The sequence below is a fragment of the Amphiura filiformis genome, chromosome 4 (assembly GCF_039555335.1).
Source record: "Amphiura filiformis chromosome 4, Afil_fr2py, whole genome shotgun sequence".
Classification (NCBI taxonomy): domain Eukaryota; kingdom Metazoa; phylum Echinodermata; class Ophiuroidea; order Amphilepidida; family Amphiuridae; genus Amphiura; species Amphiura filiformis.
The window spans coordinates 26,095,470-26,123,469 of NC_092631.1; the positions used below are offsets into that span (position 1 = coordinate 26,095,470).

The 28,000-nt window shown below is 35.8% G+C and overlaps 1 protein-coding gene across 4 annotated transcripts; it reads right to left on the bottom strand.

Moving 5' to 3' along the window:
* Positions 1–10: 10 nt before the first annotated feature.
* Positions 11–28,000, bottom strand: LOC140150733 (NLR family CARD domain-containing protein 4-like). Of its 4 annotated transcripts, none has more exons than XM_072172832.1 (7): positions 27,442–28,000; positions 24,634–24,806; positions 22,543–22,849; positions 22,035–22,187; positions 8,125–8,352; positions 6,388–6,615; positions 11–5,521 (listed from the first exon to the last, which is right to left on the bottom strand). In XM_072172832.1, exons 3-7 carry the CDS (start codon positions 22,820–22,822, stop codon positions 2,340–2,342), a joined length of 4,071 nt encoding a protein of 1,356 aa, XP_072028933.1. In that variant the 5' UTR covers positions 22,823–22,849; positions 24,634–24,806; positions 27,442–28,000; the 3' UTR covers positions 11–2,339. The 4 variants fall into 4 exon arrangements, with proteins under 4 accessions (XP_072028933.1, XP_072028930.1, XP_072028932.1 ...); XM_072172829.1 differs by lacking the exons at positions 22,035–22,187; positions 22,543–22,849; positions 24,634–24,806; positions 27,442–28,000 and adding exons at positions 9,209–9,374; positions 10,126–10,299; positions 11,903–12,473; positions 13,694–13,840; XM_072172831.1 differs by lacking the exons at positions 22,035–22,187; positions 22,543–22,849; positions 24,634–24,806; positions 27,442–28,000 and adding exons at positions 9,209–9,374; positions 10,126–10,299; positions 11,903–12,473; positions 12,655–12,978.

Here is a 28,000-nt window from a genome sequence, read left to right on the forward strand (position 1 = left end):
TCAAAACGTCAAAGAAGTCGAGTATGCTAAGTTCATGGCTAAGTAAGCAAAAGCTACTTTGTGAATACCAAATGAGAAAGGAAAATATTTATATGAGATATTATGAGATATTCCTCGTGACGTCCCTTGTCAAATGCAGACACTTTTGGGCAGGATAGTAAATGGAGAAATAGCCAAAAATCTGCCGGGGTGATTTTTTCACAATTTGGGTTTGTTGCGAATTTGTGATATTATTAATGTTTAAATAGTGATAGTTTCAGATCGGAATATAAGTGGCATCTTGTACTTTGTCAATAATAGGCCGATATCTCAATTTCAAATTCTGTAATACCATGTAACTTACGAACTTAGGAATGTCCGATTTCAACGGCGTTGTGGAGCACAATATCTCTTAGATATGTAAAAACCTCAAAATTGATAACCTGCCCAAAAGTGTCTCCTTTTGACATGACACGTCACATATTATGATTGGAAAAGTGGTTGTCCTTTAATAATAATCATCAATATCATTCGAATTTTAAAACCAAAATAGGTAATCGCTTTATGGCAGAAAGCCTCTTCGCAAGTTATTGTGTTGCCATGAAGTTGTGTTTAGGGAGTGGCTATCAGATTGTCTTGAAATGGTAATCACAGATATTCAGTAAAAGACCTGTTCTTTCTTTAAACATAAAGTTGACAAGTTCAATATTGTACGTATCCTCAACAATAAGTAATACAAGCTGTATCAAAATGATTGGTACCCATCAGTTTTCATTGATATTAAATGGATGAGCCTGACACATCAGATTCAATATAAGATCCAAATAATTTGTATAATAAATTGTGTAACAAGTCATAAACTATACATTCTGGATATTTTAAGAGTATCCAATGTTGTATTTGGAAGAGGCAGGCGTTTCAGTAAACATCAAAATTGATTGGTACCAATCATTTTGATACACCCTGTAGAAGAGTTTAACCTCAACACTACACTATCTTTCGCTCACCTGGAACGTTTTCAATAGTTCGACTAGCGTCTTCAACAGATGGTGATGCTGTGATGATATCTTGTCTACAATCGGGATATCCTTCACTGATGACGCCATTTGATTGACAGAATGACGTCATAGGATGTTACGATATAGTGCCGCCCCCTGGGCATCAGCAGGTTATCCCAGATAGGGTCTATTTCGTCCTTTGTCACAAGATATCATCACAGCATCACCACCTGTTGAAGACGCTAGTCGAACTAGTGAAAACGATCCAGGTGAGCGAAAAATAGTGTAGTGTTGAAGTTAAACTCTTCTATTATATTATCTACCACTACGTATGAATATCCACTCGTATATAATAAGAAGTGGTTTATTTATTCAGTCTTCTTTAGCCAGGATAGCCCAATTAGTGTATTTAGTTCGGAGCAAACATAGGTGCCATAGCAAAATATAGTATTAGGCGTTACAGACCACAAAAGAATTAAGGTACCAGTTATTTTCACCCCTGTCATGCCTGTATATTCTACACAATGACAGACATGTGATAATAAGAACCAGCAGCCAGTCAATATATTTACAGCTCGGATTTAAGACCTCATTCGTTGAAATCGGAAAAGAAATGAAGACAATGGACAAAGAAATGAATGCCAAAGAATGAAGTGGATTCAAAAGTTGCAGATCTTAAAGCAGAGCTATTGTGGTACAGGTAATAGCTGCTGGTTTTGATTGTGACATATTTGTCTTTGTTGAAGACAGGGTGAACATAACTGGTGCCCTATTTGTTTTGTTTTTACAGTCTGTATACTATATGGAACCCTTATAATACACATACATCAACTATAACATTTAAAAATAATTCCAGTAAACATTACATATAACAACAATAAATCATTAAAAGTAGAAATTGAAATACAGTAACAATTTATAATGTGCCTTCCTTTGATACAATTATTATGTTTTAGTATGCTGTATATAATTTAAAATGATTGCAAACTGGTTACCGGATCATTTCCCCGGATCATTTCTGCGTAATTGTAAGGGGTCATCTGTCACTCTGTCATTATGAAAAATTATTTGAAGAAATCAAAGAGCCCTTGGAGTAAATATTGTAGTGTAATGATCGACAGAAACAATTGCAATCAATAGTGTTTACTATTTACTAGCGAACCATTGCTGAAGCTATTTCATCTGAAGCATTTTCCATCTTGATATCTTGTGCGTATGTCCGGGGCGTATGTACGCTAGCGCTTTGAGCGAACACTAGCGATTTGTAGCTGCGTCCACAGAAATCCGCACTGACGTTACTGCCAGATCAGTCATGTCAGTGTGGAAAATGTTTGAAAGACAGTCATTTTTCATCTCTTGCACCTACGGTGCTTGATCAAAATTCTTTGTGTAATTATCAACAAATGCAATAATAGCGTCGATTTCTTTTCGTTTGAAACTAAGTTTTCTCAAATGCATGTGTTGAAATTTTTCAAAGTTAACCAAACTGTTCTTACAGCACATTTCAAGAAAGTCATCATTTCTATTCCATCGTCCGTTGTATTTGATTTCTAAGTACGCTAATTTCTGTAAATGATGAAGATTTTCAAATAGCGTTTTGATACCGCGTGGACCATAACATTGTGAAACGCCCGCACTCATCACACCTTCAGCCCATTTGGGTATATTTGTTCCATCATCATCAGTATTGTCATCATAAGATCGGATCATATGTTTTCCACTTATTAACAAAGTTGTTAGATTTTTCATGTGTTTGAACGGCAATTGCGATATTCCATTATCCGAAAGCTCACTATCATTCAGATTGAGCTCTCGTAGATGCTCACAACTTTGAATAGAAGGGCAAAGTTTGGTCATTGCATTTCCTATATGATTCCCATGCAGATTTAGCACCTGAAGTTTCTTTAAGTTATTCAATGAGATGCTCAATATGGCGATCCCTTCTTTCTCAAGACTAACTCTTCGAAGAAGCAGTTTTTCTAACCAAGGAAGTTGGAGAAGGTTTTCGCAGATATCCTTAGTAGCTCTGCCAATCCTATTGTTCGACAGGTTTAACTCTTTCAATTTTGAAAGATGAAACAGACCATTTCCTATCAGTATAAAACCATCCTCAGTTATTTGTGACTCACGAAGATTCAGAACTGTAAGGTGTGGCAGATATTTGAACGCATTTATCAACAATCTAACACTCCCTACTGACACCTCAGATGTCATAGAATTCAGTCGTAAATGCTTCAATGGCAGTGGTGATTTTTTCTTGTCTTTCGTGGAAATCTTTGATGCTTTTCTGGCCTCATCATAAAGTACTGAAATTACCTCCTTGGCATCTTTGACTGCAAGTAATTCCAGATGTAATGTATTCAAAATTGAAAGATGCTGTCGCAAATAGTAAGGAGAAACGTTATAGTTTACGATCGAAAGATTTCTCAGTTCCTTTGATTTTAACCAGTTTAATACATTGTCAGCCCAAAAAGGCAATAATTTCGACATCTTAGCACGGAGATACGGAATAGGTAGGTCGCTTCCTTCTCCAATTAGTGAGAAATGCGATATTTTCTTCATTTTATATAAATATTTTCTCAAGTTTTCGACACGAAGACATTTACACGCTATTGTTAGATGTGTAACATTGGGAGTATATAAACGAGAAAATATATCGGTGTATTCTCCTCTAAGAATTAAATGCTTCAAACGTATAAGTCGTGTTATATCAATTCCAACCATTTTTGTTACATAGAAGGAATTAAAAGGAAGTTCTAGATCAAGGGAATATAACTTTGAGACATTTTGCAGCAAATTATGAAGCACAGATTTGACAATTATTGAAAGTCTTTTGACGGTGATTTTTGCTGCAGTAATATCGCAAAGTATACTCTCATCTCCTAACGTCTTTTGACAGTTAATAAAGAAATCAAGTGCTGGTAAATATTCCTTGTTCTCTCCTAACTTGATCCAAAAAGGCTTTCTTTGAAATAGCGGCCTCAAGTGTTTGCATAGGTTTTCTGACTGCGACTCCGCCAATAATAAAAGACACAAAATCCAAGGGTCATTACTACACACAGTGCAGTCTAAACACGGATGTAAATCTGATTTCGGAAAACATCTAAGCAACAGGTCAACACAGTGTGGTATGATCATATCTGCCGCTTCGGCGCTTAAACCACAGCAATACTGTATAAGACAACTCATGTCTATGATATTTGACCCTGTTATTAAGTCCAGAAAGCCTTTAAACTTGTTCAAATTGCTTTTGGATAATCCGATCATGTATTTTGCCGCACAAAATTCCTGAAAATCTTTGTGTAGAAACGCCACTTTGTACTGAACTCGGCGATTACAGTAAATTCTTTCCATTACTAAGATTCCAATACTCAATGCTTCATTTAGAATTTCTGTTGGAAACTCATCTTTTTCAAACAATAATTTTGGCTCTGAAGTATCTGTAAGCAAACCTGTAAGTGCAACTTCGCCAACTGCAGTCACGATTACGTGCATTTCATGCCTTCGACCTATTCTGGCTTCTGCAAAAGAGTGATCATTGAGATATCGCATCGCTTCCTCAAAAACGTCAGTTGTTTTTTCTGGCAGATATCGTGACTCGTCCCACAACATGCACATCATGGTCAGCAAGATTGGTCGTTTAGACATTCCTTTAACAACTGGTTTATTGAGTAACTCCCGTAAAAACGGGAAAACCAATATATCTAATTTACCAACACATTCATTCTGATTTCCACGAATTGTATCCACAAATTGAGAGTATTCATCTTCCTCAAATTTGTTAAAATCCTCTTCTTCCGCTCCGTCCAAATATTTTTCATCTACCTCAAAAAACCTCGCTACAAATTTCTGAACATCCAAAAATGACAATTGCATAAGTTCTACTTGAGCGCAATAACCATAATGGTTAACGTAGTTAGAAACTCTATACCGTCGTGTCGTGACCAACACACAGCTTTTATAGAGCCACCTGTTACTCAGCAGAATCTTGAATTGATTTTCTTCTGAGAGTGATTTTTCTCCCAGCCAAAGCGCTTCGTCGAATCCATCAAGGAGAAAAACAATCGAACTTGCATTTGATTCAATATAGGCCAGCAGTTTCTTTTTTGATACACGTGGCAGCAGCTGAGCTTGAATTGCATCTGCTAATGTCATTTGTGGTTGAACTTTGCGTAACTCGAGAAAAAATAACAAACGGTACTTTAAGAGACTTTCATTGTTCTGATCAGGACTTGCCCAATCATATGCAATCTTGGATAAGGTAGTTGTTTTCCCTCCTCCTGGGTCTCCTCTTATTAGAATACGATTTAACTTATGTTTATCATTATCTTTAAGTGAAAGTAGGTCAATATATGATTCCAATCTTCTCTTCTTAATCTCCCTTGATGACTTGTCTTCGTATAACATTTGAAGATTAACAAAGAGGTCCTTAATTTGTCTGAACTTTTCTGGCATACCTGGAAGTAATGTTATTTTTCCACGCGAATGTCTATAATAGTTCATCAGTTGATCCCTACAATCATCCTCGTTAAATGGGAGTTCATCTGAAAAATAAGGAAAGTATTGTTATAATTGGATTTTTGATATTAAATATCAGTTGCAAATTTCCAGAATCGTTTTGAAATTCAGGTATGTTTCTGTTTGCGATCATGAAGTTTTCGAAACATACTTCAACTTTCGGCCTTTGTCGCAAGTAAATGACAAACATATAAAGAAAACATTATGTGAACTGGAAAACATCACTCAAGTACATCAACCCGACCATAATTAATAGCAGACATTTGATTTTGTATCCAGAAACCGAAAGTCTTGAAAACACCAATGTATTAGAGTGACCATTAAGTCATAAAATTAGCTAACTCAAATAGATTATTCTCATTAAATGGTGTTGTCAATTAAAACAAGAATTGATTTAATTTAGGTTTATTACAAACTCTAATAGTGACCCGCAGGTCAAATTGCTAGAAATTTACATAAATCACACCTAAACAGGCACAATGCAATTTGAAGGCAGCAGCTTAATCAGCGCCAATATTGCAACATTGAAGCAAACAACTATACAAACATCCAATCACATCCCATTCCCATAGGCAATGAGGATAAAGTGCCTCGAGATAATACGTTGAACTCGGTACCTATGGATTATGAGTCGGGCGCCTTATCCACTCGGCCACACGTGCCCCTCAGACTTATTTCAGATATTCATTATTCTTGGTTAATACAAAATAAGATTCGGCGGGGTGAAATTGTCATCTTTGGGGGAAATTGGTCAAATATAGCTAATGTCAATCATAAAAGAGGAATACGTCTATATATGATAATTATTTGCCACACTCATTAATCCCCTCTTATTATGCAGAACACGTATTTTATCATCAGCAATTCGTCACAAAAGAACAATAATATTTACCATCTTCTTTTTCTGCTTTGTCGACTTTCAATTCTTCAAACTCTCTAGAAACTTCCTCTGCCTTTTTACTGGCATGATCCGCTGTTGAAGCCGTACTTCCAAGACTTGTTTCGATGCGTTTACTTGATTCAGATAACTTTTCAACTACTTCTTCGACAGCTTTGAGTTTTCCACAAGCACCTTCTTGTGTTCTTGATAATTCTTTCACTTTTTCCTCTACTGTCACAACTATGCAACAAAATAGAAAAAAGAAAGGAGCAAATAAGATGCGATTTCGGAATCGAACTAGTTGTCTTGATGTATCAAATCCAGCGCCCTTCGCTACACATTTAACTGCGCCCAACGATGGGTCAAATATCAACATTTCAAACACATTTAACCGTTTTGGTTGAAGTTTGTTTAACATTCTGTACCATCTACTGCCCATTCCAAAAAAATACAGCACTAATTTTTGGAGATAAAAAAAAATATTATTCTGTTTTGGCAAATGAAACATAGTTAAATCCTGATCTTTTAGTTAGTTCTAACTGGCAATAAAAGTGAAATTATTTGGCAATTTTTGGAAATAAGGGCCAAAACATGTGTTTTTAGGGCGTTTTCGTATGCGGTGACAATCAAGCCCAAGGACTTGTACAAAGCCTAATTTTAAGTTATGCATTCAAATTTTTGGAAAACGCATTTTCTTATCTTTTATATACCCATTTATCAAAAATAACACAAAATATTAAAATTATGAGTTAACTCTTAAGCTGAATTTATACTCAATCGCTTTTGCAGAAAAGCGATTTTCACGCATGCCCAATGTTTACTTACATTTCCAGAGCGTCAAGCCGATCAATCGATTCAAATCGCCGAGGCAAAAACGACGTCGCTTTTGCAAGTTGAAGAAATCTCAACTTCCCTGCGATATCGCTTGACACGTGAATGCGTCAACCAATCATATGCAACCATCTGGATCTATTATTTTGCTAATTAATTTATCTTTCTCGATTATTAACTTTTGTTGATGAATTAATTCAAAGCAATAATTATTGACAGCAACTGATGTTTTAAAAATGTATTTTGTGGCATTAAGAATATTTTAATTGTCGTCTGCAATCGCTATCGCCGTGATAAGTATAAAATAAATGCAAAAGCGACGGGCGATGCATCGCAAAATTCGGCGATTGCACATCGCTTTTCAAAAGCGTTTAATCGCAATCGCCCAGCGATCGAGTATAAATTCAGCTTTAGCCTATACTCAAGATTTTGGATGCTTAGTCTTGTGCCAAGTCATGGAATTTATACATCAGGTACAATGCAATTTGAAGGCAGCAGCTTAATCAGCGGCAATATTGCAACATTAAAACAAACAACACTATACAAACATGCAACCCCACCCCGTCCCCCACAGGCAATGAGGATAAAGTGACTTGCCCAAGGACACAGCACGTTGACAGAAGCGGGGTTCGAACTCCCAACCTATGGATTATGAGTCAGGCACCATATCCACTCGGCCACACGTGCCCCTTAGACTTATTTGAGATATTTATTATTCTTGGTTAGTACAAAATAAGATTCGGCGGGGGTATAATTGTCATCTTTGGGGGAAATTGTGCAAATATAGCTCATGTCAAAAAGAGGAATACGTTTATATATAATAATTATTCGCCAAACTCATTAATCCCCTCTTATTATGCAGAACCATACACGTATTTTATCATCAGCAATTCGTCACAAAAGAACAACAATTTTTACCATCTTCTTTTTCTGCTTTGTCGACTTTCAATTTTTCAAACTCTCTAGAAACTTCCTCTGCTTTTTTACTGGCATGATCTGCTGTTGCAGCCGTACTTCCAAGACTTGTTTCGATGCGTTTACTTGATTCAGATAACTTTTCAACTACTTCTTCGACAGCTTTGAGTTTTCCACAAGCACCTTCTTGTGTTCTTGATAATTCTTTCACTTTTTCCTCTACTTTCACAACTATGGAACAAAATAGGAAAAAGAAAGGAACAAATAAGGGGCGTTTCCGGAGTCGAACCAGTTGTCTTGATATATCAAATCCAGCGCTCTGCGCTACACATTTAACTGCGCCCAACGATGGGTCAAATATCAACATTTCAAACACATTTAACCGTTTTAGTTAAAGTTTGTTCAACATTGTGTACCATCTACTCTCCATTCCAGAAAAATACAGCACTAATTTGTTGAGATTAAAAAAATATTATTCTGTTCTGGCAAATGAAACATAGTTAAATCCTGATCTTTAATAGTTCTAACTAGCAATAAGAGTGAAATTATTTGGTCAATTTTTGGAAATAAGGTGTTTTTAAGGCGTTTTTCGTATGTTGTGACAATCAAGCCCAAAGACTTGTACAAAGACTAATTTTAAGTTATGCACTCAAATGTTTGGAAAACACATTTTCTTATCTTTTGTATACCCATTTATCAAAAATAAGATTTGGATGCTTAGACTTGTGTCAAGTCATAGAACTTTGTAAATTTTCCCTCAATTTGCAAAAATGTTAAAATTTGACTTTTATTGCCAGTTAGAACTAACTAAATGATTAGGATTTAGCTATGTTCCATTTGGCAAAATAAGGTAATATTTTTTAAATTCCCAAAATTTGGTGGTGTGTTTTCTGGAATTGGGAGTAAGCTTTTCTAACTATAGTGAAACACATTTTAAATTATAAATATGTGTGCTGTTAATCAAAACTAATAATCCTGCAATTTTGTGGAGCGCTTGGAAACAGCTCACAACGTGACAAATCTATATCATTTTTGACATCATATAATCAATATTATAAACAAGAAATACTATAAAAAAGTGAATTACCATCGGTACTTCTGGCAGATTCAAGTTTCAAAGTAGAAAGATCTTCCTGAAACATCTTTGTTGCAGTAGATATTTCTTCTACTTTTTCTACAATCGTTTCAAATTCCTCCGAAATGTCCTTCAAAATGTCATTCCTCATGTTTTCTGTAACAGGTTCAAGTTGTATCTGTAACAGTTAAAAAACAACAACAAGTGTGTGTGTGTAATGGCAGGCTACCAATAGCTTGAATGGGGCCAATGTCTTATAAAGCTAAGATATTATACCACGGAGTATTAGTTCAGATACTCGGATTTGATACTGCACACTCCTAATTCTTCTTGATCAATGGTCTGAACGGAAATGAATTTCACGGCATAAGCCGTAGTAAGCAGTATTGAGAATTGAGTTATTCCAGAAAATAAGTGCACATTCCCTATAGAGGAGTAACTTTTCCAGTTGCCAATGTCACTTGATAAAGCTTGGAAATCCAATTAAATGAAGGAAAAATCAAGAAAATCTCATAAATGAGCTCTCAAATTGAGGATTTCTGATTTTAAATTATTTTTCTGCCGGATTTTTTTGCCTTTGGGCACTTTAAAAGTCTGGAGTTTCCAACATTCACTGGACAAAAAGTCCGGAAATCCGAACTCCTCTATAGGGGGTGTGCATATATTTTCTGGAATAGCCCATTGCATCTTTCATTTTAATCGAAGGTAGCATCAGCATGACAAAAGAACCTGCATTGGGCTATTCAATCCATACACCCCCTATTGAAGACATGACCTTAATCTTTCACACAGATGTAGATGTCAAATGGAGACACCTATTCAGGTAAACCCTTTTGAAATTCCATAGGAGGTGTACGGACTTCAACTGGAAAAGCCTGATTTAAAGAACAATTGAAACACCAACAATAATGAGCATTTTGATTTCTTACCTTTTGTAACTCTTTTGACAAATCCTGACCGGATGAGAAAAAGTTAGAGTATACTTTTTGAAGCCAACATACGAAATCGTCGATTTTCTTGAAATAGTCATCAAGTGTAGCAGGATCAATTTGCAAGCTGCTTTTCACTGCCATGTGACAGAGATCATTTCTGATAGCTGCAAGCTAAATAAATATTAGTTTGATCAATGACCCGTGTCCACGTTGCAATATAATAAACATCTCAAAAAAGTAACTAACCCCACTTAAATAATGGTCATTATTCAAAAAGGGGCTATTGTATTGCAAATCTGAAAAATGCGTTGGAAGCAGAATTTATTTCTGCGTATTTTGACACGATAGCCCAGAAAACAATAAAACACCGGTTAATTTAATGTAGTGAGGTCCAGATTTGAAAGTTGCACTTGCATACAAATTTTACAATACAAAAACACTCAGATATCATTAAACAGATTTCCTTCCATTACACTGAATGCAAAATCAATAGAATTTACTGCAACGTTCAGATCTTGGGCTACATTGATTTAAATGTACGCTGTGACGTCAATATTTAGTCAATTGCTTCAAATGAGGTGTCAAAATGTGCAGTAATAAAGTCTGATTCCAACGCATTTTACAGATTTGTAATACAATCACCCGTTTGTGAATAATGGTCATTATTTAAGGGGTCAGTTCCTTTTTTGAGATGTTTAACATAAACAGTATGGTATGTCTTCCCAGCAAACACAAAAACGTTTTTAAAACGTTTTAAATAAGTTATATTTTGGGTTTTGGTTTAGGTAAAAACGTTTTAATAACATTAAAATGTCGGGTTATATAAAGGTTATGAAATCGTTTTAAAACGTTTTGTATGAAAACACACTACAACAATATTTTTAAAATGTTTTACGAAGTGTCATTGTTAACTATTTTTGCAAACATTTTTGGCCAAATATTTTGTCAACACTTACATAACATTATGTATGCACCCCGCAAACACAGAAATGTTCTTAATATTTTTTTTACAAAACGTTTTAATAACATTTAAATGTCGGGTTATATAAAGGTCGTGAAAACATTTTAAAAACATTATTGTAAATATTTCGGGCAAACATTTTTTGCCAAATATTTTTTCAACCCCAAAATAACATTCTGTTTAGAATGATTTGTACCAAGTTTTCAAAAATGTTTTTGGAATGTTATTAAAACGTTTTTAGGCAGGTATGTCCGGAAGTTTTTCTCTGATATATCTGCCTATGCATGTTATGTTTCCATTTGTAAATTCATGTTTGAATGTGCTAGTGTGCGATGCGTAATTCTTCTTTCCCCTGTTTATTGATATATTAAGAATAACGATTAAGCATCATTAATTTGATCTCGTGCGCTAGTTTGAATGTTTCAATGTTCCAGTGTATGATGCGTAAGCCTCTTCCTCTGTTTTTGTACCCTTTATATAACACGACATTTAAATGTTTTCTGTAAAATTTTTGTGTTTGCTGTGCAGTAAATTACCAACAAATGTTATTTAATGTTATGAAAACGTTTTATACCATTAATGTACCCTTTATATAACCCGACATTTAAACGTTTTCTGACAACCTTTTATAACCTTTTGCGAATGATGTCGAAAACGTTTTGTGTTTGCTGGGTTAATTTGCAAACTTTTTAACAAACAAAATATTAAATTTGTTTTAAAATAACGGTTCGAAGCATCCGCTATATAACAATGTCCCCTTCATTTAATCAAAAGTCTATTGGTATCATTAACAGCATTAAATCGTAGTCCTACCTTTTCAACCAGGTGATAACAACTTTTGTCTCCTTGGTGAAACTCGGAAAATCTCGCCATAATCATGAAAATTCCAGCAGAATCAAAGTCAGAAAGTGTGGTGTAATTCTGAACTGACTGTCCCTTTTGAAGTCTTATGATAAAAGCCTTGGCCACCTCTACATGACTTTTACCTAGTAGAGATGGATTCACATTTGCCCAAGGAATCGGTTTTTGTTTTGTGCTTGTTGTAGCTGCCGGAGCTGTACCACCGGTACTTGCTGACAAACCACTGGGAAGTGGAAATGGAGTTTGGAAAAATACTGCTTCTATTTCATTCGCCCAATCAACACAGCTCTTACATGATGACACGCCAGCTTTCGTTATCTTTGGTTTCTTTCCAGAAGGACAATGGCCAGTACAAAGGGGTATTGACTGTCTTTTTGTAGCGTGCCAATTTTTGAGACAAGAATCTACACAAGGTAAAACCGCGTTGACAACTAAGTGCAGAGCTTTAAAACACCGGCAATATGCTTGAGGATCAATAGTTATTGGAATGTTGGTAGCCATTGCGTCAATACCGGGAAATTAACTGCAATAATAATAATAATAATAATAATAATAATAATAATAATAATAATAATAATAATAATAATAATAATAATAATAATAATAATAATAATAGAGTGTGTATTTACATGAACTCTTTAGAATAGTCGCAGTAACAATATACCGTTGCGTTAACTAAACGTAGCCTATATATGAAAACTTACCTGTTAATTTATATATTTTAATACGTCTTTTCCTTTCCTGATTTGGTGTTCCAAATCGCTCGTTTATAACATTGACATGTATGTCGCAATGTAATGTTAACGGATGATATCAAATACATGTCGCAAATTCAATTTCAAAACCAGTTCTGACCGGTTTTGGCAATCACTATATTGTGATATGAATTAGTCATGTTTTACAGTTCATTAGTTCCTTTCAACAAGTTCAATTTCAAGCTTCACTGAAAAATTACAGGGTGTCTCTGAAACTATACCGTGGGAAATTGTATGTGGTAGCTCTTCATCCACTTCAGTTCTGTTTCGCTGTGGCGTTAAAATACACACAAATGTGTCTAATGGTACAGTTCTTTCAGAGACACCCTGTATAATAGTATGCCCTACTGATTAATACTAGTATTAATACTAATGCTAACGTTACTACTAATACTAATTACTGATAGGCTTACTAGTAATAACTCTAAGCCAGAATGTAATGTAAGAATGTAACTAAGCCAGAATGTAAAAATTAAATTTGGGAAATGAATATGGTTAATTTGTTTCTAATTTGGTAAAATATATGTTCGAGCTCACACCTAACTGGAATCAGCCATATTCGTTGTGTTTTTAGGATAACAAAACAATTCTACAGTACGAACGCCATTAAGAAATTTGCATATTATGACCTTCAGAACGCGCGGTCACGTGACATCGCCGATCACAGTGAATTTTACCTTCGATTGTATTGATAATAATAATATATTGTATTGATAATATTTACGATTTCCAAATATCTTGCAATTAAACATGTTCAACGTTACACTGAATATTCTCAATCATGATCTAGGTAAATTACATACAAAGTTCGCAAAATAATGTGTTGTAGGCCTAATATTTTGTAAAATAAGCCTGAAATTGTGATGTCAAGCACCAAAATTGTCAGTGATCGTGTATTTTACGCGAAAATTGGACCAGTAAATTCCATGAAAAAAATGTGGAGCAGGTCCATCACTACATTTAAAGTAACACAATGCCAATGACATACCTTAATTGACGCAATATACAGTTCTGTAAATCGTGGGAATAAAAGTTAACAAAAGAGATCCATGTCAACGGCATTCAACGGCTGTTAGCTAGCTAGCAATGGCGGGTTGGAGAGCAAGCGGTTCGAACAACAATGTTAAAATTAATTAGAATTAAAATAAATGTTAATGTTTGCTCTCATATAATTCGAGATAAATAAATAACATACAGCTAAAAATAATTATTAATAACATTCTAAGTAATTTTAGGGACAAAGTATAAAGAATTTATTTATGTGTAAACACACTATCTGGGAACACAGAACAAGCATAGGCCGGACCTGATTTACCGTGTTGCCTCAATCAAGCAGTTATACAGTAAGTGTTTTCATAGTTGTGGGGAAAATGTTTATTTATAGCAGAGGTCCTGTGCATGTTACATGCAGGAAAATTTATTTCAGCTATGTAATGCAAAATATACGTGCTTTTTGTTTCTTTTGTCTCAATAATTTTAATTTTAATCTTGTCATTATTTTGTTTTCTTCATAGGCCTATCCCATAAAACCCGACCATGTTCCATAGCTTTCCATAAGGAATCATTTTCTTCGGAGGGGGTGGGGGACAAAAAGTCGGCGACAATAAAATTGCGACCCCTCCCCCCTATTTCGGCAACAAAAAGCTAATGACCCCCACCACATGACCCATACACCTTGCCCCTTAAACAGGCTACAATTGTATTGAACTCAGTCTGAATTAATGTCTTACCAAAACTTTAAAGCCCACGTACAGTTCCACAGATAGTAATTGCATGGGTTCATTTTACCTCATTATTCGGCTTAAAATGGACTGAAAAAATTCCTGACAATATTGTTACCAAATTTTGGCAGCAAAATTAACTTTAAAAATTACAATTTGACAGATATCATACATGATGGATTTATTTCAGGGATGTAATTCCAGTTCTGGGGTTATAGGTGGAATGGTCAAAGGTAAAATTTTGGGCACCACAGGGGTCAAAAGTTATATATTAATAAAATGGTCTCAAATTGTTCTTTTGTCAAAAAAAAATCAAAATAAAATTAGTTTGCATTGTTTTATATTGTAACATAGGCAACATCACAAAATGGGTCATGTGCATGAAGGTCGTATTCACAGGTACCTCAAGTTAGTGCTACATGTACCTCATTTTGATAGCGCTAGTCAAACACTTTTTAAACCAATCAATAATCCTATTGTTGAATTGGATAATAAGCTTCTACCTATGTCTATAGAATTCTTAAATATATCTAGTCTTTGTTTGCTGTTCAAGTGGTGGGTAACAAAACATTGTATTTTGTCTAGGTATGTATAACCAACAATTAACAATGAGAGGACATTCCTGAACCTCGTTGACTTGGGGATGATTTGAAATGACCGCCAATGACTATTTGATATTTATTACCAACAATGTGGGAAAAGAGACACATGTAGAACCGAAAAAGGTATACCATTTTTGTTGTTGAAGGAGCAAAGTTCAACAAACCATAACCCCGCTTCTGGATATCGTTTGAAGTTAAATGATATACCATTTTAAAGCTTATGATATATATTTTCTAAACACGAAATAAAACAAAATTGATCGGGCGGACTTATTCGTGGTGTACGGTCACATATGTTCAGGAGGGTTTGTACAACAAAACATTTCTGTCGCAATTATGTCCAGGTCAAACCATACATTGACTGGACTATCAGTGAGGTAATCAAAAGAATTTTAGTAGTCATGTTTTATTTTGAGGCAAGTTTGGACCCAATGTTTATGAAGACCCCTAAAGTTCAATAGTGTACGTATCCTCACCAATTTAAAGAGAGCTTATATTAATAAGAAGTGGTTTGTTTAGTCAGTCTTCTTTAGCCAGGGTAGCGCAATGTTAATGTGTTTAGTTCGGAGCATACATAGGCGCCATAGCAATATATAGTGTTAGGCCTATACAGACCGCAGAAGAATTAAGGTACTAGTTATTGTTACCCCTGCATATTATTCTAAACAAAGACAGACATGTCATAATTAGCCACAGCAGCCAGCCAATATAATTAGCTCGGATTTAAGACCTCATTCGTTGAAATCAGACAAGATATGAAGACACGGTGATCCAAAATGCCAAGGAAGAAGCGGATTCAAAAGTGGCAGATTGGATGAGATCTTAAAGCAGAGGGTACTAACAGGTAATGGGTTATTCCAGAAAATAGATGCACACCCCCTATAGAGGAGTTCGGATATCTGGACTTTTTGTCCAGTCGTGACTGTTGGAAATCCAGACTTTTAAAGTGCCCAAAGGCAAAAAAATCCGGCAGAAAAATAGTTTAAAATCAAAAATCCTCAATTTGCGAGCTCATTTTCAACATTTCCCTTCATTTGATTGGATTTCCAAGCTTTTTCCAGTAACATTGGCAACTGGAAATCCAGTCGTTTTCAGAAAGCAGACTTGGAATTCCGGACATTTCTTTGATTGAAATTTTACTCTTCTATAGGGGGTGTGCACCTATTTTCTGGAATAGCCCAATGGCTGCTGGTTTTGATTGTGACATATTTGTCTTTGTTGAGGATAAACACAGGATGAACATAACTGGTATCCTAATTCTTTTGCGGTCTGTATACATATATAGAACCCTAATAAAACACATACATCAACTAAACATTTGAAAATAATACCAGTAAACATACATATAGCAACAATAAACCATTTATAAAAGTAAAATTGAAATACAGTAACAATTTATAATGTGTCTTCCTTTGATACAATTATTATGTTTTAGTATGCTGTACATAATTTAAAATGATTGCAAACTGGTTACCTGGTCATTTCTGCGTAATTGTAGGGGGTTCACTCTATCATTATGAAAAATTATTTGAAGAAATCAAAGAGCCCTTGAAGTAAAAATTGTAGTGTAATGATCGACAGACAAAATTGCAATCAATAGTTTTTACTATTTACCAGCGAACAATTGCTGAAGCTATTTCACCTAACGACAGTCAGTTTTACATCTCACCATAACGGTGCTTGATCACAATTCTTTGTGTAATTATCAACAAATGCAATAATAGCGTCGATTTCGTTTCTTTTCAAACTAAGTTTCCTCAAATGCATATGTTGAAATTTTTCGAAGTTAACCAAACAGTTCTTGCAGCACATTTCAAGAAAGTCATCATTTCTATTCCATCGTCCGTTGTATTTGATTTCCATGTACGCTAATTTCTGTAAATGATGAAGATTTTCAAATAGTGTTTTGATACCGCGTGGACCATAACATTGTGATACGCCCGCACTCATCACACCTTTGGGTATATTTGTTCCATCATCATCAGTATTGTCAACTCGGATCATATGTTTTCCACTTATTAACAAAGTTGTGAGATTTTTCATGTGCTTGAACGGCAATTGCAATATTCCATAATCCGATAATTCACCATCATTCAGATTGAGCTCTCGTAGCTGCTCACAACTTTGAATAGAAGGGCAAAGTTTGGTCATTGCATTTCCTATATGATTCCCATGCAGATTTAGCACCTGAAGTTTCTTTAAATTATTCAATGAGATGCTCAATGTCGCGATCCCTTCTCTCTCAAGACTAACTCTTCGAAGAAGCAGTTTTTCTAACCAAGGAAGTTGGCAAAGGTTTTCGCAGATATCCTTAGTAGCTCTGCCAATCCTATTGTTTGACAGATTTAACTCTTTCAATTTCGAAAGATGATACAGACCTTTTCCTAACAGCATAAAACCATCCTCGGTTATTTGTGACTCACGAAGATTCAGAACTGTAAGGTGTGGCAGATATTTGAACGCATTTATCAACAATCTAACACTCCCTACTGACACCTCAGATGTCATAGAATTCAGTCGTAAATGCTTCAATGGCAGTGGTGATTTTTTCTTGTCTTTCGTGGAAATCTTTGATGCTTTTCTGGCCTCATCATAAAGTACTGAAATTACCTCTTTGGCATCTTTGACTGCAAGTACTTCCAGGTGCAACGTATTCAAAATTGAAAGATGCGGTCGCAAATAGTAGGGAGAAATATTATAGTTGACAATTGACAGATTTCTCAGTTCTTTTGATTTTAAACAGCTCAACACATTATCAGCGAAAAGGGGCAATACTTTTATCTTAGACCTAGAATCTTGAAACATATGCATGTTAGGCGAGTCATATTTCCCATCTCCAACTAGCGAGAAGTGCGATATTTTTTTCATTTTATGTAAATATCCTCGCAATTTATCGGCACGACCTTTTGTACATGCTAGTGTTAGATGTGTGATATTTGGCGTATATAAACAACGAAATATTTCGGTGTATCCTCCTGGTCCTCTAAGAATTAAATGTTTCAAATGTTTAAGCCGTGATATACTTCCTCCAATCCTCATTTTTAAGGGACCAACAGGTAGCTCTATGTCAAGGGAATATAACTTCGGCACATTTTGCAATAAATTAATAAGAACAGAGTGGACATTTGTCGCAAGTATTTTGACGTGATTTTTGCTGTTTCAATATCGCAAAGTATACCATCATCTCCCAACGTCTTCTGACAGTTAATAAAGAAATCAAGTGCAGGTAAATAGTCCTTATTCTCGCCTAACTTGATCCAAAATGGTCTTCTTTGAAAAAGTGGCTTCGTATGTTTGTATAAGGTTTCTGATCGCGACTCCGCCAATAATAAAAGACACAAAATCCAAGGATCATTACTGCTTACAGTAAAGTCCAAGCATGGATGTAAATCTGATTTCGGATAACATCTAAGGACCGTGTCAACACAATGAGGTATAATCATTTCTGCCGCTTTAGCGCTTAAACCACAGCAATACTGCATGAGACAGCACATGTCTTTGATATTTGAACCTGTTATTAGGTCCAGAAAGCTTCTAAACTTGTCCGTATTACTTTTCAATAATCCGATCATGTATTTTGCCGCACAAAATTCCTGAAAATCTCTGTGTAGAAACGTCACTCTGTACTGAACTCGACGATTATAGTAAATTCTTTCCATCACTAAGATTCCAATGTGCAATGCTTCATTTAAAATTTCTTTTGGAAAGTCATCTTTTTCAAACAATAATCTTGGCTCTGAAGTATCTTCTAGCAAACCTGTAAGCGCAACTTCGCCAACTGCGACTACGATTTCGTTCATTTCATGACTTCGATTTTTTATGTCTCCTTCAAATAGGCGCATGGTAGAATTAAGGTCAAGATATCGCATCGCTTCCTCAAAAACATCAGTTGTTTTATCTGGCAAATATCGTGATTCATCCCACAACATGCACATCATAGTTAGTAAGATTGGTCGTTTCGACATTCCTTTCATAACCGGTTTATTTAGTAACTCTCGTAAAAACGGGAAAACCAATACGTTTAATCTCTGGACAGTTAGCTCATGACCACCAAGACAGAGTCCACGATAAAAATAGTCTACTGGTGATAATTGCGATAAAACTGATTCCGAAAGCATATATCTTGTAAAATATGCCTCAACTTTATTATCAATTCTGGTAAATTCATTTTGTTCGGCTCTGTACAAATATTTCTCATCAAACTCAAAAAACCTCGCTATAAATTTTTGAACATCCCAAAATGAAAATTGCATAAGTTCCACTTGAGCGCAAGAACCAAAATGGTCAACGTAATTAGAAACTCTATGCCGTCGGGTCGTGACCAACACACAGCTTTTATAGAGCCACCTGTTACTCAGCAAAATCTTGAATTGATTTTGTTCTACGAGTGATCTTTCTCCAAGCCAAAGCGCTTCGTCAAATCCGTCAAGGAGAAAAACAATCGAACTTGCATTCGATTCAATATAGGCTAGAAGTTTCTTTTTCGATACACGTGGCAGCAGCTGAGCTTGAATTGCATCAGCTAATGTCATTTGTGGCTGAACTTTGCGTAACTCGAGAAAAAATAACAAACGGTACTTTGATAGACTTTCATTGTTCTGATCTGGACTTGCCCAATCATATGCAATCTTGGATAAGGTAATTGTTTTCCCTCCTCCTGGGTCTCCTCTGATTAGAACACGGTTTAACTCGTGTTTATCATTATCTTTAAGTGAAAGTATGTCAATATATGATTCCAATCTTCTCTTCTTAATCTCCCTTGATGACTTGTCTTCGTATAACATTTGAAGATTAACAAAGAGGTCCTTAATTTGTCTGAACTTTTCTGGCATACCTGGAAGTAATGTTATTTTTCCACGCGAATGTCTATAATAGTTCATTAGTTGATCTCTGCAGTCATCCTCGTTAAATGGGCGTTCATCTGGCAAAATAGAACAGTATTGATATATTTGTGTCATTAGATTATTGGTATTAAATATCAACTACAATTTTCGTTTTGAAAGTTCAGGTACATGTTTACGATTATGAAGTGGATCACAATTGCATTGTTTTGAAACTTCCTGCATCTTCAGGCTTTGTCCAGAAGATGTTTAAAGACATTCCCATAACCCAATGGGGTTTCTGACCTTGGTATGTCTGGCTTTTGTACACATGTGGAACAGAATACCTTGCATTGGGATTGTGTGCAAATATCTCGTGTTTTCATCCTTTTATTTAACATTCAAAATATTGAGACTTATGAATAAAATTAATGCAGTGGGACAATATGAATGTTTCCTGTAAGAATGCCAAATATAAGTTATAAGTCTCAACTATTAGCTCTTTGGCTGCAGTTTTAAAATTACCATTTTGTGTGTGTGGCAATGGGGACTTTGCCTTTAAAATTAGGTTATATTGATCAAATTTCCCAATCATAGTGCATTGTAGGAATGCCTTAAGGGCAGAGTAATGGGAGAGAACATGGACCTTTTCGAGCTTCATTATTTCTGAATTGTATGTCCAAAGTATATAAAACTATACATTTTTGGAAAGGAAATGAGTCAAGGAATCCCATGGTGACGTCAGATTTGTTCAAAAATCTCAAGTTTTTGAAAAATCACAAAAATTCACTTTTTTACCCCAATTTTTTTGTGACAACTTAGAAAAAAATCCGTTCGGAGTAAAAAAAATCAGTTAGCTTTTCATGAAGAAGAGACATGAACTTAGGGAAGGTTTTTTTATTTTTTTGAAATTCGTCTCTTTTTCGAAATATTGAAAAAAACATGTGTAAAAAGCCATTTTGTCACTCTATTAAGCTAAAAATTGCACAAAATGGTGTATATTTTTGTTTAAAACAAATACTTTGAAAAAATGAAAAAACCTTCCCTAGACTGTGATGTACTCTAAAGATAGTGCAAAAAGTTTACCATTTGCTTGCATATTTTTCGAGTTATCTTGTCACAAAAATCGCGAAATATTGTCAAAAGTGAACTCTGAGAAATCGACGTTTTAGTAAAAAAATGTCAAAATTATGCACAAAACGTCCTTAAATTTTAAAACGGTAAGACTTTCACACTTGTAAAAGCTGTATCTGGTGCATGGTCTAAATATGCATCTTTTTGCACCAATGAATCTATAATCTCTGCTTTCAGTGCGCCAAAATTCAAAATAATTAAAAAATCTAAGTGGCATTTTGACAGCAAATTTTTGTTTTGTTTACACCACATTTGCTGGCGTTAACAACATACCGAATGCGCCTTGACTGCGTTGGACATACGCGCAGAGTTGCGCCGCGTCACGCGACGCGAATCGCGCGCGTAATCACAATATTTCGCATTCGCGCATTTCTGACTCATTATTTCCCGCCAATTTACTAAGCTGTCTTGAGCCATGTGACTTTTTAGAGTTGAAAAAAGTGAAATAAATCAAGCAAAAATACGAATAAATATTAGCAAGTTGTATTTTATCAGTTTCAAGTGAAAGAATACATCTTAGTGTTGATAAATATCAAAAAATCTCAAATTCGGTCGTGGACGAATGTGTCTTCCATTACTCTGGCCTTAAAGCCTCCTCTGGGCTTTGTTGTAAGTAAATGAAACACACCAATAAAGAAAACAATATTTGTGAACTGGAACATCACTCACGTACATCAACCCCGGGACATCAACCAGACCCATAATTAATAGCGGACAAATTATATTCGAATTTGTATTCACAAACCAAAAGTCTTTTGACACCACCAATGTATTAATAGGTGAGGACCATTAAGTCACAATATTACCGAATTCTAATAGCTTATTCTTAATGGTATGGTTTTACCAGTTGACACTTGTTTCAGATATTTATTATTCTTGGGTGATACAAAATGTGCTAAATTGTCACCTTTGGGGGAAATTGTTCAATACAGCTAGTACAATATATACGTTAATCATGATAATTCGCAACACTCATTCATCTCTCATATTATGCAGAACCGTACACGTATTTATCATCACCAATTCATAATAAAAAGAACAACAATATTTACCATCTTCTTTTTCTGTTCTGTCCACTTTCAATTCCTCAAACTCTCTAGAAACCTCAAATAACTTTTCAACGACTTCTTCGACAGCTTCCAGTTTTCCACAAGCACCTTCTTGTGTCCTTGATAATTCTTTCACCTTTTCCTCTACTTTCACAACTATAGAAGAACAATAGAAGAAAGAAAGGAGAAATTAATTCCGGAGTCGAACCAGTTATACTTAATGTATCAAGTCCAGCGCTCTTCGCTACAGCTTGAGCTGCTTGAACTGCGCCCAACGGTGTGTCAAATATCAACATTTCAAACACACTTAACCGTTTTTGGTTAAAATTGGTTAAACATTGTGTACCATATAAGCTTTTCTACCTATAGTAATACACGTGTTTAAATATAAATATGTGTGCTGTAACCATGGTAACTAATCAAAACCAATAATCCTGCCATTTTGTGGAGCGCTTGGAAAACAAAGTTATAATCAATATTATAAACAAGAAATTCTATAAAAATGAATTACCATCAGTACTTCTTGCAGCTTCAAGTTTCAATGTAGCCAGATCTTCCTGAAAAACCTTTGTTGCAGTAGATATTTCTTCTACCTTCTCACCAAGTAGTTCTCTATCAAGCTGAATGATATTTTTTTCAACAGCATCCAATCTTTCCTCTGTATGTTGAGCGTCTTGAGTGATTTCGTCTAATTTTTCATCAACGTGCGTAACTTTTTCTGCAATTACCATGACATCTTCTGCAATCGTTTCAAATTCTTCTGAAATGTCCTTCAAAATTTCTTTCCACATGTTTTCTGTGACAGGTTCAAGTTGTATCTGTAACAATTAAAAAACAGCAATTGTGTGTAATTGCCGCTACCAATAGGGTCCAAAGTCTGTCAAACATATGTGATGCGATCAAGCAAAATCAGTCGGAACTCGAAAATATTAAATTTTCAGTTTCTTATAAGATAGTAAGAAGCATTTACAAAGCTGCATTTTGCAGAAAACCCTATTGAAATTGAACAACCAGTTCCAAAGATATGAGCAATTAAAGAGTTTCCAAAACAAGAGGAAACAAAAAGAAATGTTTCCTTTGTGTGGCTATATCTCAAAATCAATATTTCCGAGTTCCGACTGATTTTGCTTGATCGCATCACATATAACACAGCTACCTTCAACCATATTTATAAATACATATTTATAAATACGCACGTGACCCATGGGCACGACATACCAAGACAAGCAAGTGTGACCAAATCGTCATGCAACTGGCCACTATACAGAAAAGGATAGGAACTCTGTAGATAAATATCATCAAATGTAAGTATTAATTGAATAGCAAAATGATTACACACAGGGGGAGCGTGGCGGAATGGTTAGGGTGCTTGCCGTTAGTGCATGAGGTCCTGGTTCAATTCCCGGCGGTGGCGATTTGCTGGGATATTGAATGTTTGCCTACGGAAAAAATATTTATTGATGGAAACGTTTACAATGATATCACAAAGTTGAACAATTCCACAAATAGACAGTCTGGCATTGTTTACCTCCTTTACATTCAAATGTACAGACAGACCACTAGCTTTGTCTAAGGTAACTTCCAGACTTCCTGTCTACAAGCTGTTATGGTAGCGCGGAGGTGGTCACGTGCGTATTTATAAATACGCAGTGGCGTGACCGGGAAAAAAGTGGCTCGAGGATATCAAGCACTTCTGTTCAGAGACAGGAATACCATCAATTGCAGCGGCAGGACATCTGGCCACCAACAGACAGCTGTGGAGACTCAAACTAGTTGGGAAGCCATCTCCGAGACCTACCTCAGGAGGACGGCTTTAAGTCAAGTCAAGTAAGTCAAGTAGGCAGTGGTCGTCGTTCATGTAAGGCCGTCGGTAGACGGAAGGCGTTGGTGAAATATTTTTGCTCTTCACTTTTTCAAACCATGCAAAAAAAGTTTGGGTCAAGTTGTGCCCACTCGGTTAAAAATTCATGGCTACGCCACTGTAAATACGTATTTATAAATATAAGCATATACTGTTACATCACGGAGTGTATAGTGCAGAGATTAAGATTTGGCATTACGACACGCGACAGCACCCTCCTAAACTCAAATTAATTTCATGGCATAAGCCGCATGGGCAGAGGATGATTTAAGCACTTCCCACCACGCCACTGTGTTGACTTGCGGTTAGCACAGCTGTGTGAGTGAACATGACATGACTGCTCGCGCATTTGCATTGACGGCCATGGTTAAATTTGAATTTGGACTGATATATTTACAATAAAAACGCATTCACAATGCTGGTCGATTTCACATTTTATGTTACCTACAGAAGGTGTGAATTATCCTTCATGCATACATCACTTCAGATCTGAAATCGACCAACTAATAATGACACACGCACAATTCTTAAACAACGTCTTTTGCACAGAATTCAATGGGATTTGAAAAGTAAAGTGGCAGTTGAAACTCTGGTGATAACACGTTTGCAGTGCATGATGGGGCTTCCTTAAATCATCCTCTGCCGCATGGGTAAGTAGCATCTCTCAAATTCCAAACGTAGCACCAAAGAACTAGCATTTTACAACAATAATTGATGCACCCGACACAATTTATTTCTTACCTTTCGTAACTCTTGTGGCAAATCCGGACCGGATGAGAAAAGTTAGAGTATGCTTTCTGAAGCCAACTCACGAAATCGTTGATTTTCTTGAAATAGTCATCAAGTGTAGCAGGATCAATGTTCAGGCTGCTTTTCACTGCCATGTGACAGAGATCATTTCTGATAGCTGCAAGCTAAATAAATATTAGTTTGATCAGTAACCCTAGTCTAAATTCAAATAAAACTAGAGATAATTTGCGCTCACAGAGCGCAGACAATCGCAAGGCATGTAACCCTTTAATGGCCGTTTGACCTGACCTTTGACCTTAATGTTTCCCGGTCACGAGGTTTGTTGTCACCGAAATTAAGCCCCATACCCCTTACAGACAATGAAATTACGGTATAAGATTTGACCCCAGATAACCTTTGACCTGACCCTGCAAAGTGTTCCAACATATTCCCCTGGTCATTAAGTTTGTTGTCACCGAGTTTGAGCCTCGTACCCCTTACAGATGTCCAAAAATGCATTTCTAAAATTTGACCTTTGACCTGAGCCCTACAAAATGTTCCCTGGTCATGAGATCTGTTGTCACTGAGTTTGAGCCCCATATCCCTTACAGATGTCCAGAAAAGGAAATTGTAAGATTTGACCCAAGATAACCTTTGACCTGACCCCTGCAAAGTGTTCCAACATATTCCCCATGGTCATTAAGTTTGTTGTCACCGAGTTTGAGCCTCGAACCCCTTACAGATGTCCAAAAAATGCATTTCTAAAATTTGACCTTTGACCTGAGCCCTACAAAAATGTTCCCCTGGTCATGAGATCTGTTGTCACTGAGTTTGAGCCCCATATCCCTTACAGATGTCCAGAAAAGGAAATTGTAAGATTTGACCCAAGATAACCTTTGACCTGACCCCTGCAAAGTGTTCCAAAATATTCCCCTGGTCATTAAGTTTGTTGTCACAGAGTTTGAGTCCCGTACCCATTACAGATGTACAGCAAATGCATTTCTTAAATTTGACCTCTGCATGACCTTTGACCTGACCCCTGTAAAATGTTTCCCTGGTCATGAGATTTGTTGTCACTGAGTTTGAGCCCCATACCCCGTACGAATGTTGAGATAATGCAATTGTAAGATTTTACCCCCTTAAGGTTACGTAGGGTGAAAATTCCACTCAACTTGTCTTTTGTTTTTTATTTTTTATTTATGAAGTACATATATATGTTAAACATCTCAGAGATGTAGATTGAAAAAATTGTATCAATAAAGTATTTTTAAAATTATTTTTGTATATCAATATTTGCTCTAGATATCCTACAGCACTCATTCTTTTTAAAAGGCAGTTCTTGTTTTAAGTAATTATTTTTTTAGGTGTTGCCAGTGCATGCACCATAATTTTCTAAAACCACTCAGCAATGAGCACAGTGGAGCATGAGTATTCAACCAGCACAATACTAGACAAAATTCATAAAATAAGTACCATCACCTTGGCCCTGGTAACACCACCTAGCATGTAAACAAACATTGCACATGGTTTTGAATGACATCGATAGTGGAACAGTTTTGGCAGAAATTTGTCAATTTCTGCAAGTTCTGTGAAAATCAATTGATACTTCCCATGCAATAAGGATTATCAGTAGTAATACAGGAGCACTGCACCTGGAATATTATGGGATTGTGAATTAATACTGTGAAATAGCAGAAAATGTGAGTACACAAAACTAAATTAATGCATATCTCAGAACTCCATTTTGGACCATTTGGCCTGATATGCTGAGATGAAATAAATTATTTTTAATATTCCCCTTAGCTGATTCATAAAATTTTGATTGGGATGTGTTAGCTGGTACTTCAAAGAAATAATGTAGGGGATAAAATAAAACTAAAATAATATCGTTGTTGCAAAAAAGACGACAAGTGCCACATCATTTTCATTGATATTCTGTGAACAGTAAGCTTACTGTTTCAAATCAGGACGACCTATCAAAAGAATAAATAGGTACATTATTTCATTGGTTTGTTTGTAACACATATCCGAAATCGCAATGAAATCGGTCCCTCTCCCCATATTTTTCTGGCCTCTTTCCTAAAAAACCTCATGCTCATGAAATTGAACACAAATTGAAACACTTACAAAGAACATTTGTGTATGAGCTATGATGTTAAAAGTATTACAATAATAATCATTAGAGTGTCAACTTTAAGATGAAGTATGATTTGTAGGCCTACCATCTTTATTTTTTGAAAAAATAATTATTTTAGGTGGCTACGTGCAGCCCATTTGTCTATGCAAAAATTCAAAATTGTGCGTAACCTTAATGACCTTTGAACCCAATTCTTTGTACAACTTTTAGACGCTGGCTAAAGGCGATGCAGGTATGCAAGTGACGACATTGTGTTATGTAATTTGTGGAAGAAGAAGCATTTTTAGTGAAAATCACATTTTGGTCATAATGACCTTTGGATGACCTTTGACCCCGAGTTGGTCATGTAACATTTGTGCCCCCACCCAATGGTCCTTGTGACCAAATATGGTCACACTGGCTTAAAGCATATGGCTACGATGGCTCGTTAAAAGTTTGACACAAGAAAGAAAGAAAGAAAGAAAGAAGAACTGACCAAAAACAGAACACTCGCAAATTGGAAATTTGCGATTGTAATAAGATAAACAGTATGGTATGTCTTCATTTACATACTGTTTAACAAACAAAGTATTAAATTTGCTTTAGAATTATAGTTCGAAACGTCTGCTGTATAATATTGTCCCCTTCATTTAGTCAAAGGCGGGGTCAAAGGTCTATTGGTATCATTAACAGCAATAACCTACCTTTTCAACCAGATGATAACAATTGTTGTCTCCTTTGTGGAACTCAGAAAATCTCGCCATAATCATGAAAATTCCAGCAGAATCAAAGTCAGAAAGTGTGGTGTAGTTCTGAATTGATTGCCCCTTTTGAAGTCTTAAGATAAAAGCCTTTGCAACCTCTACATGACTTTTACCTAGTACAGATGGATTTACATTTGCCCAAGGAATCGGTTTTTGTTGTGGGCTTGTTGTAGCTACTAGACCACCGGTACTCGCTGACGCTGACAAACCACTTGCAAGTGGAAATGGAGTTTGGAAAAATACTGCTTCTATTTCATTCGCCCAATCAACACAGCTCTGACATGATGACACGCCAGCTTTCGTTATCTTTGGTTTCTTTCCAGAAGGACAATTGCCAGTACAAAGGGGTATTGACTGCCTTTTAGTAGCATGCCAGTTTTTGAGACAAGAATCTACACAAGGTAAAACTGCGTTGACAACTAAGTGCAGAGCTTTAAAAGACCGGCAATATGCTTGAGGATCAATAGTCACTGGCATATTGGCCGCCATTGCCATGATT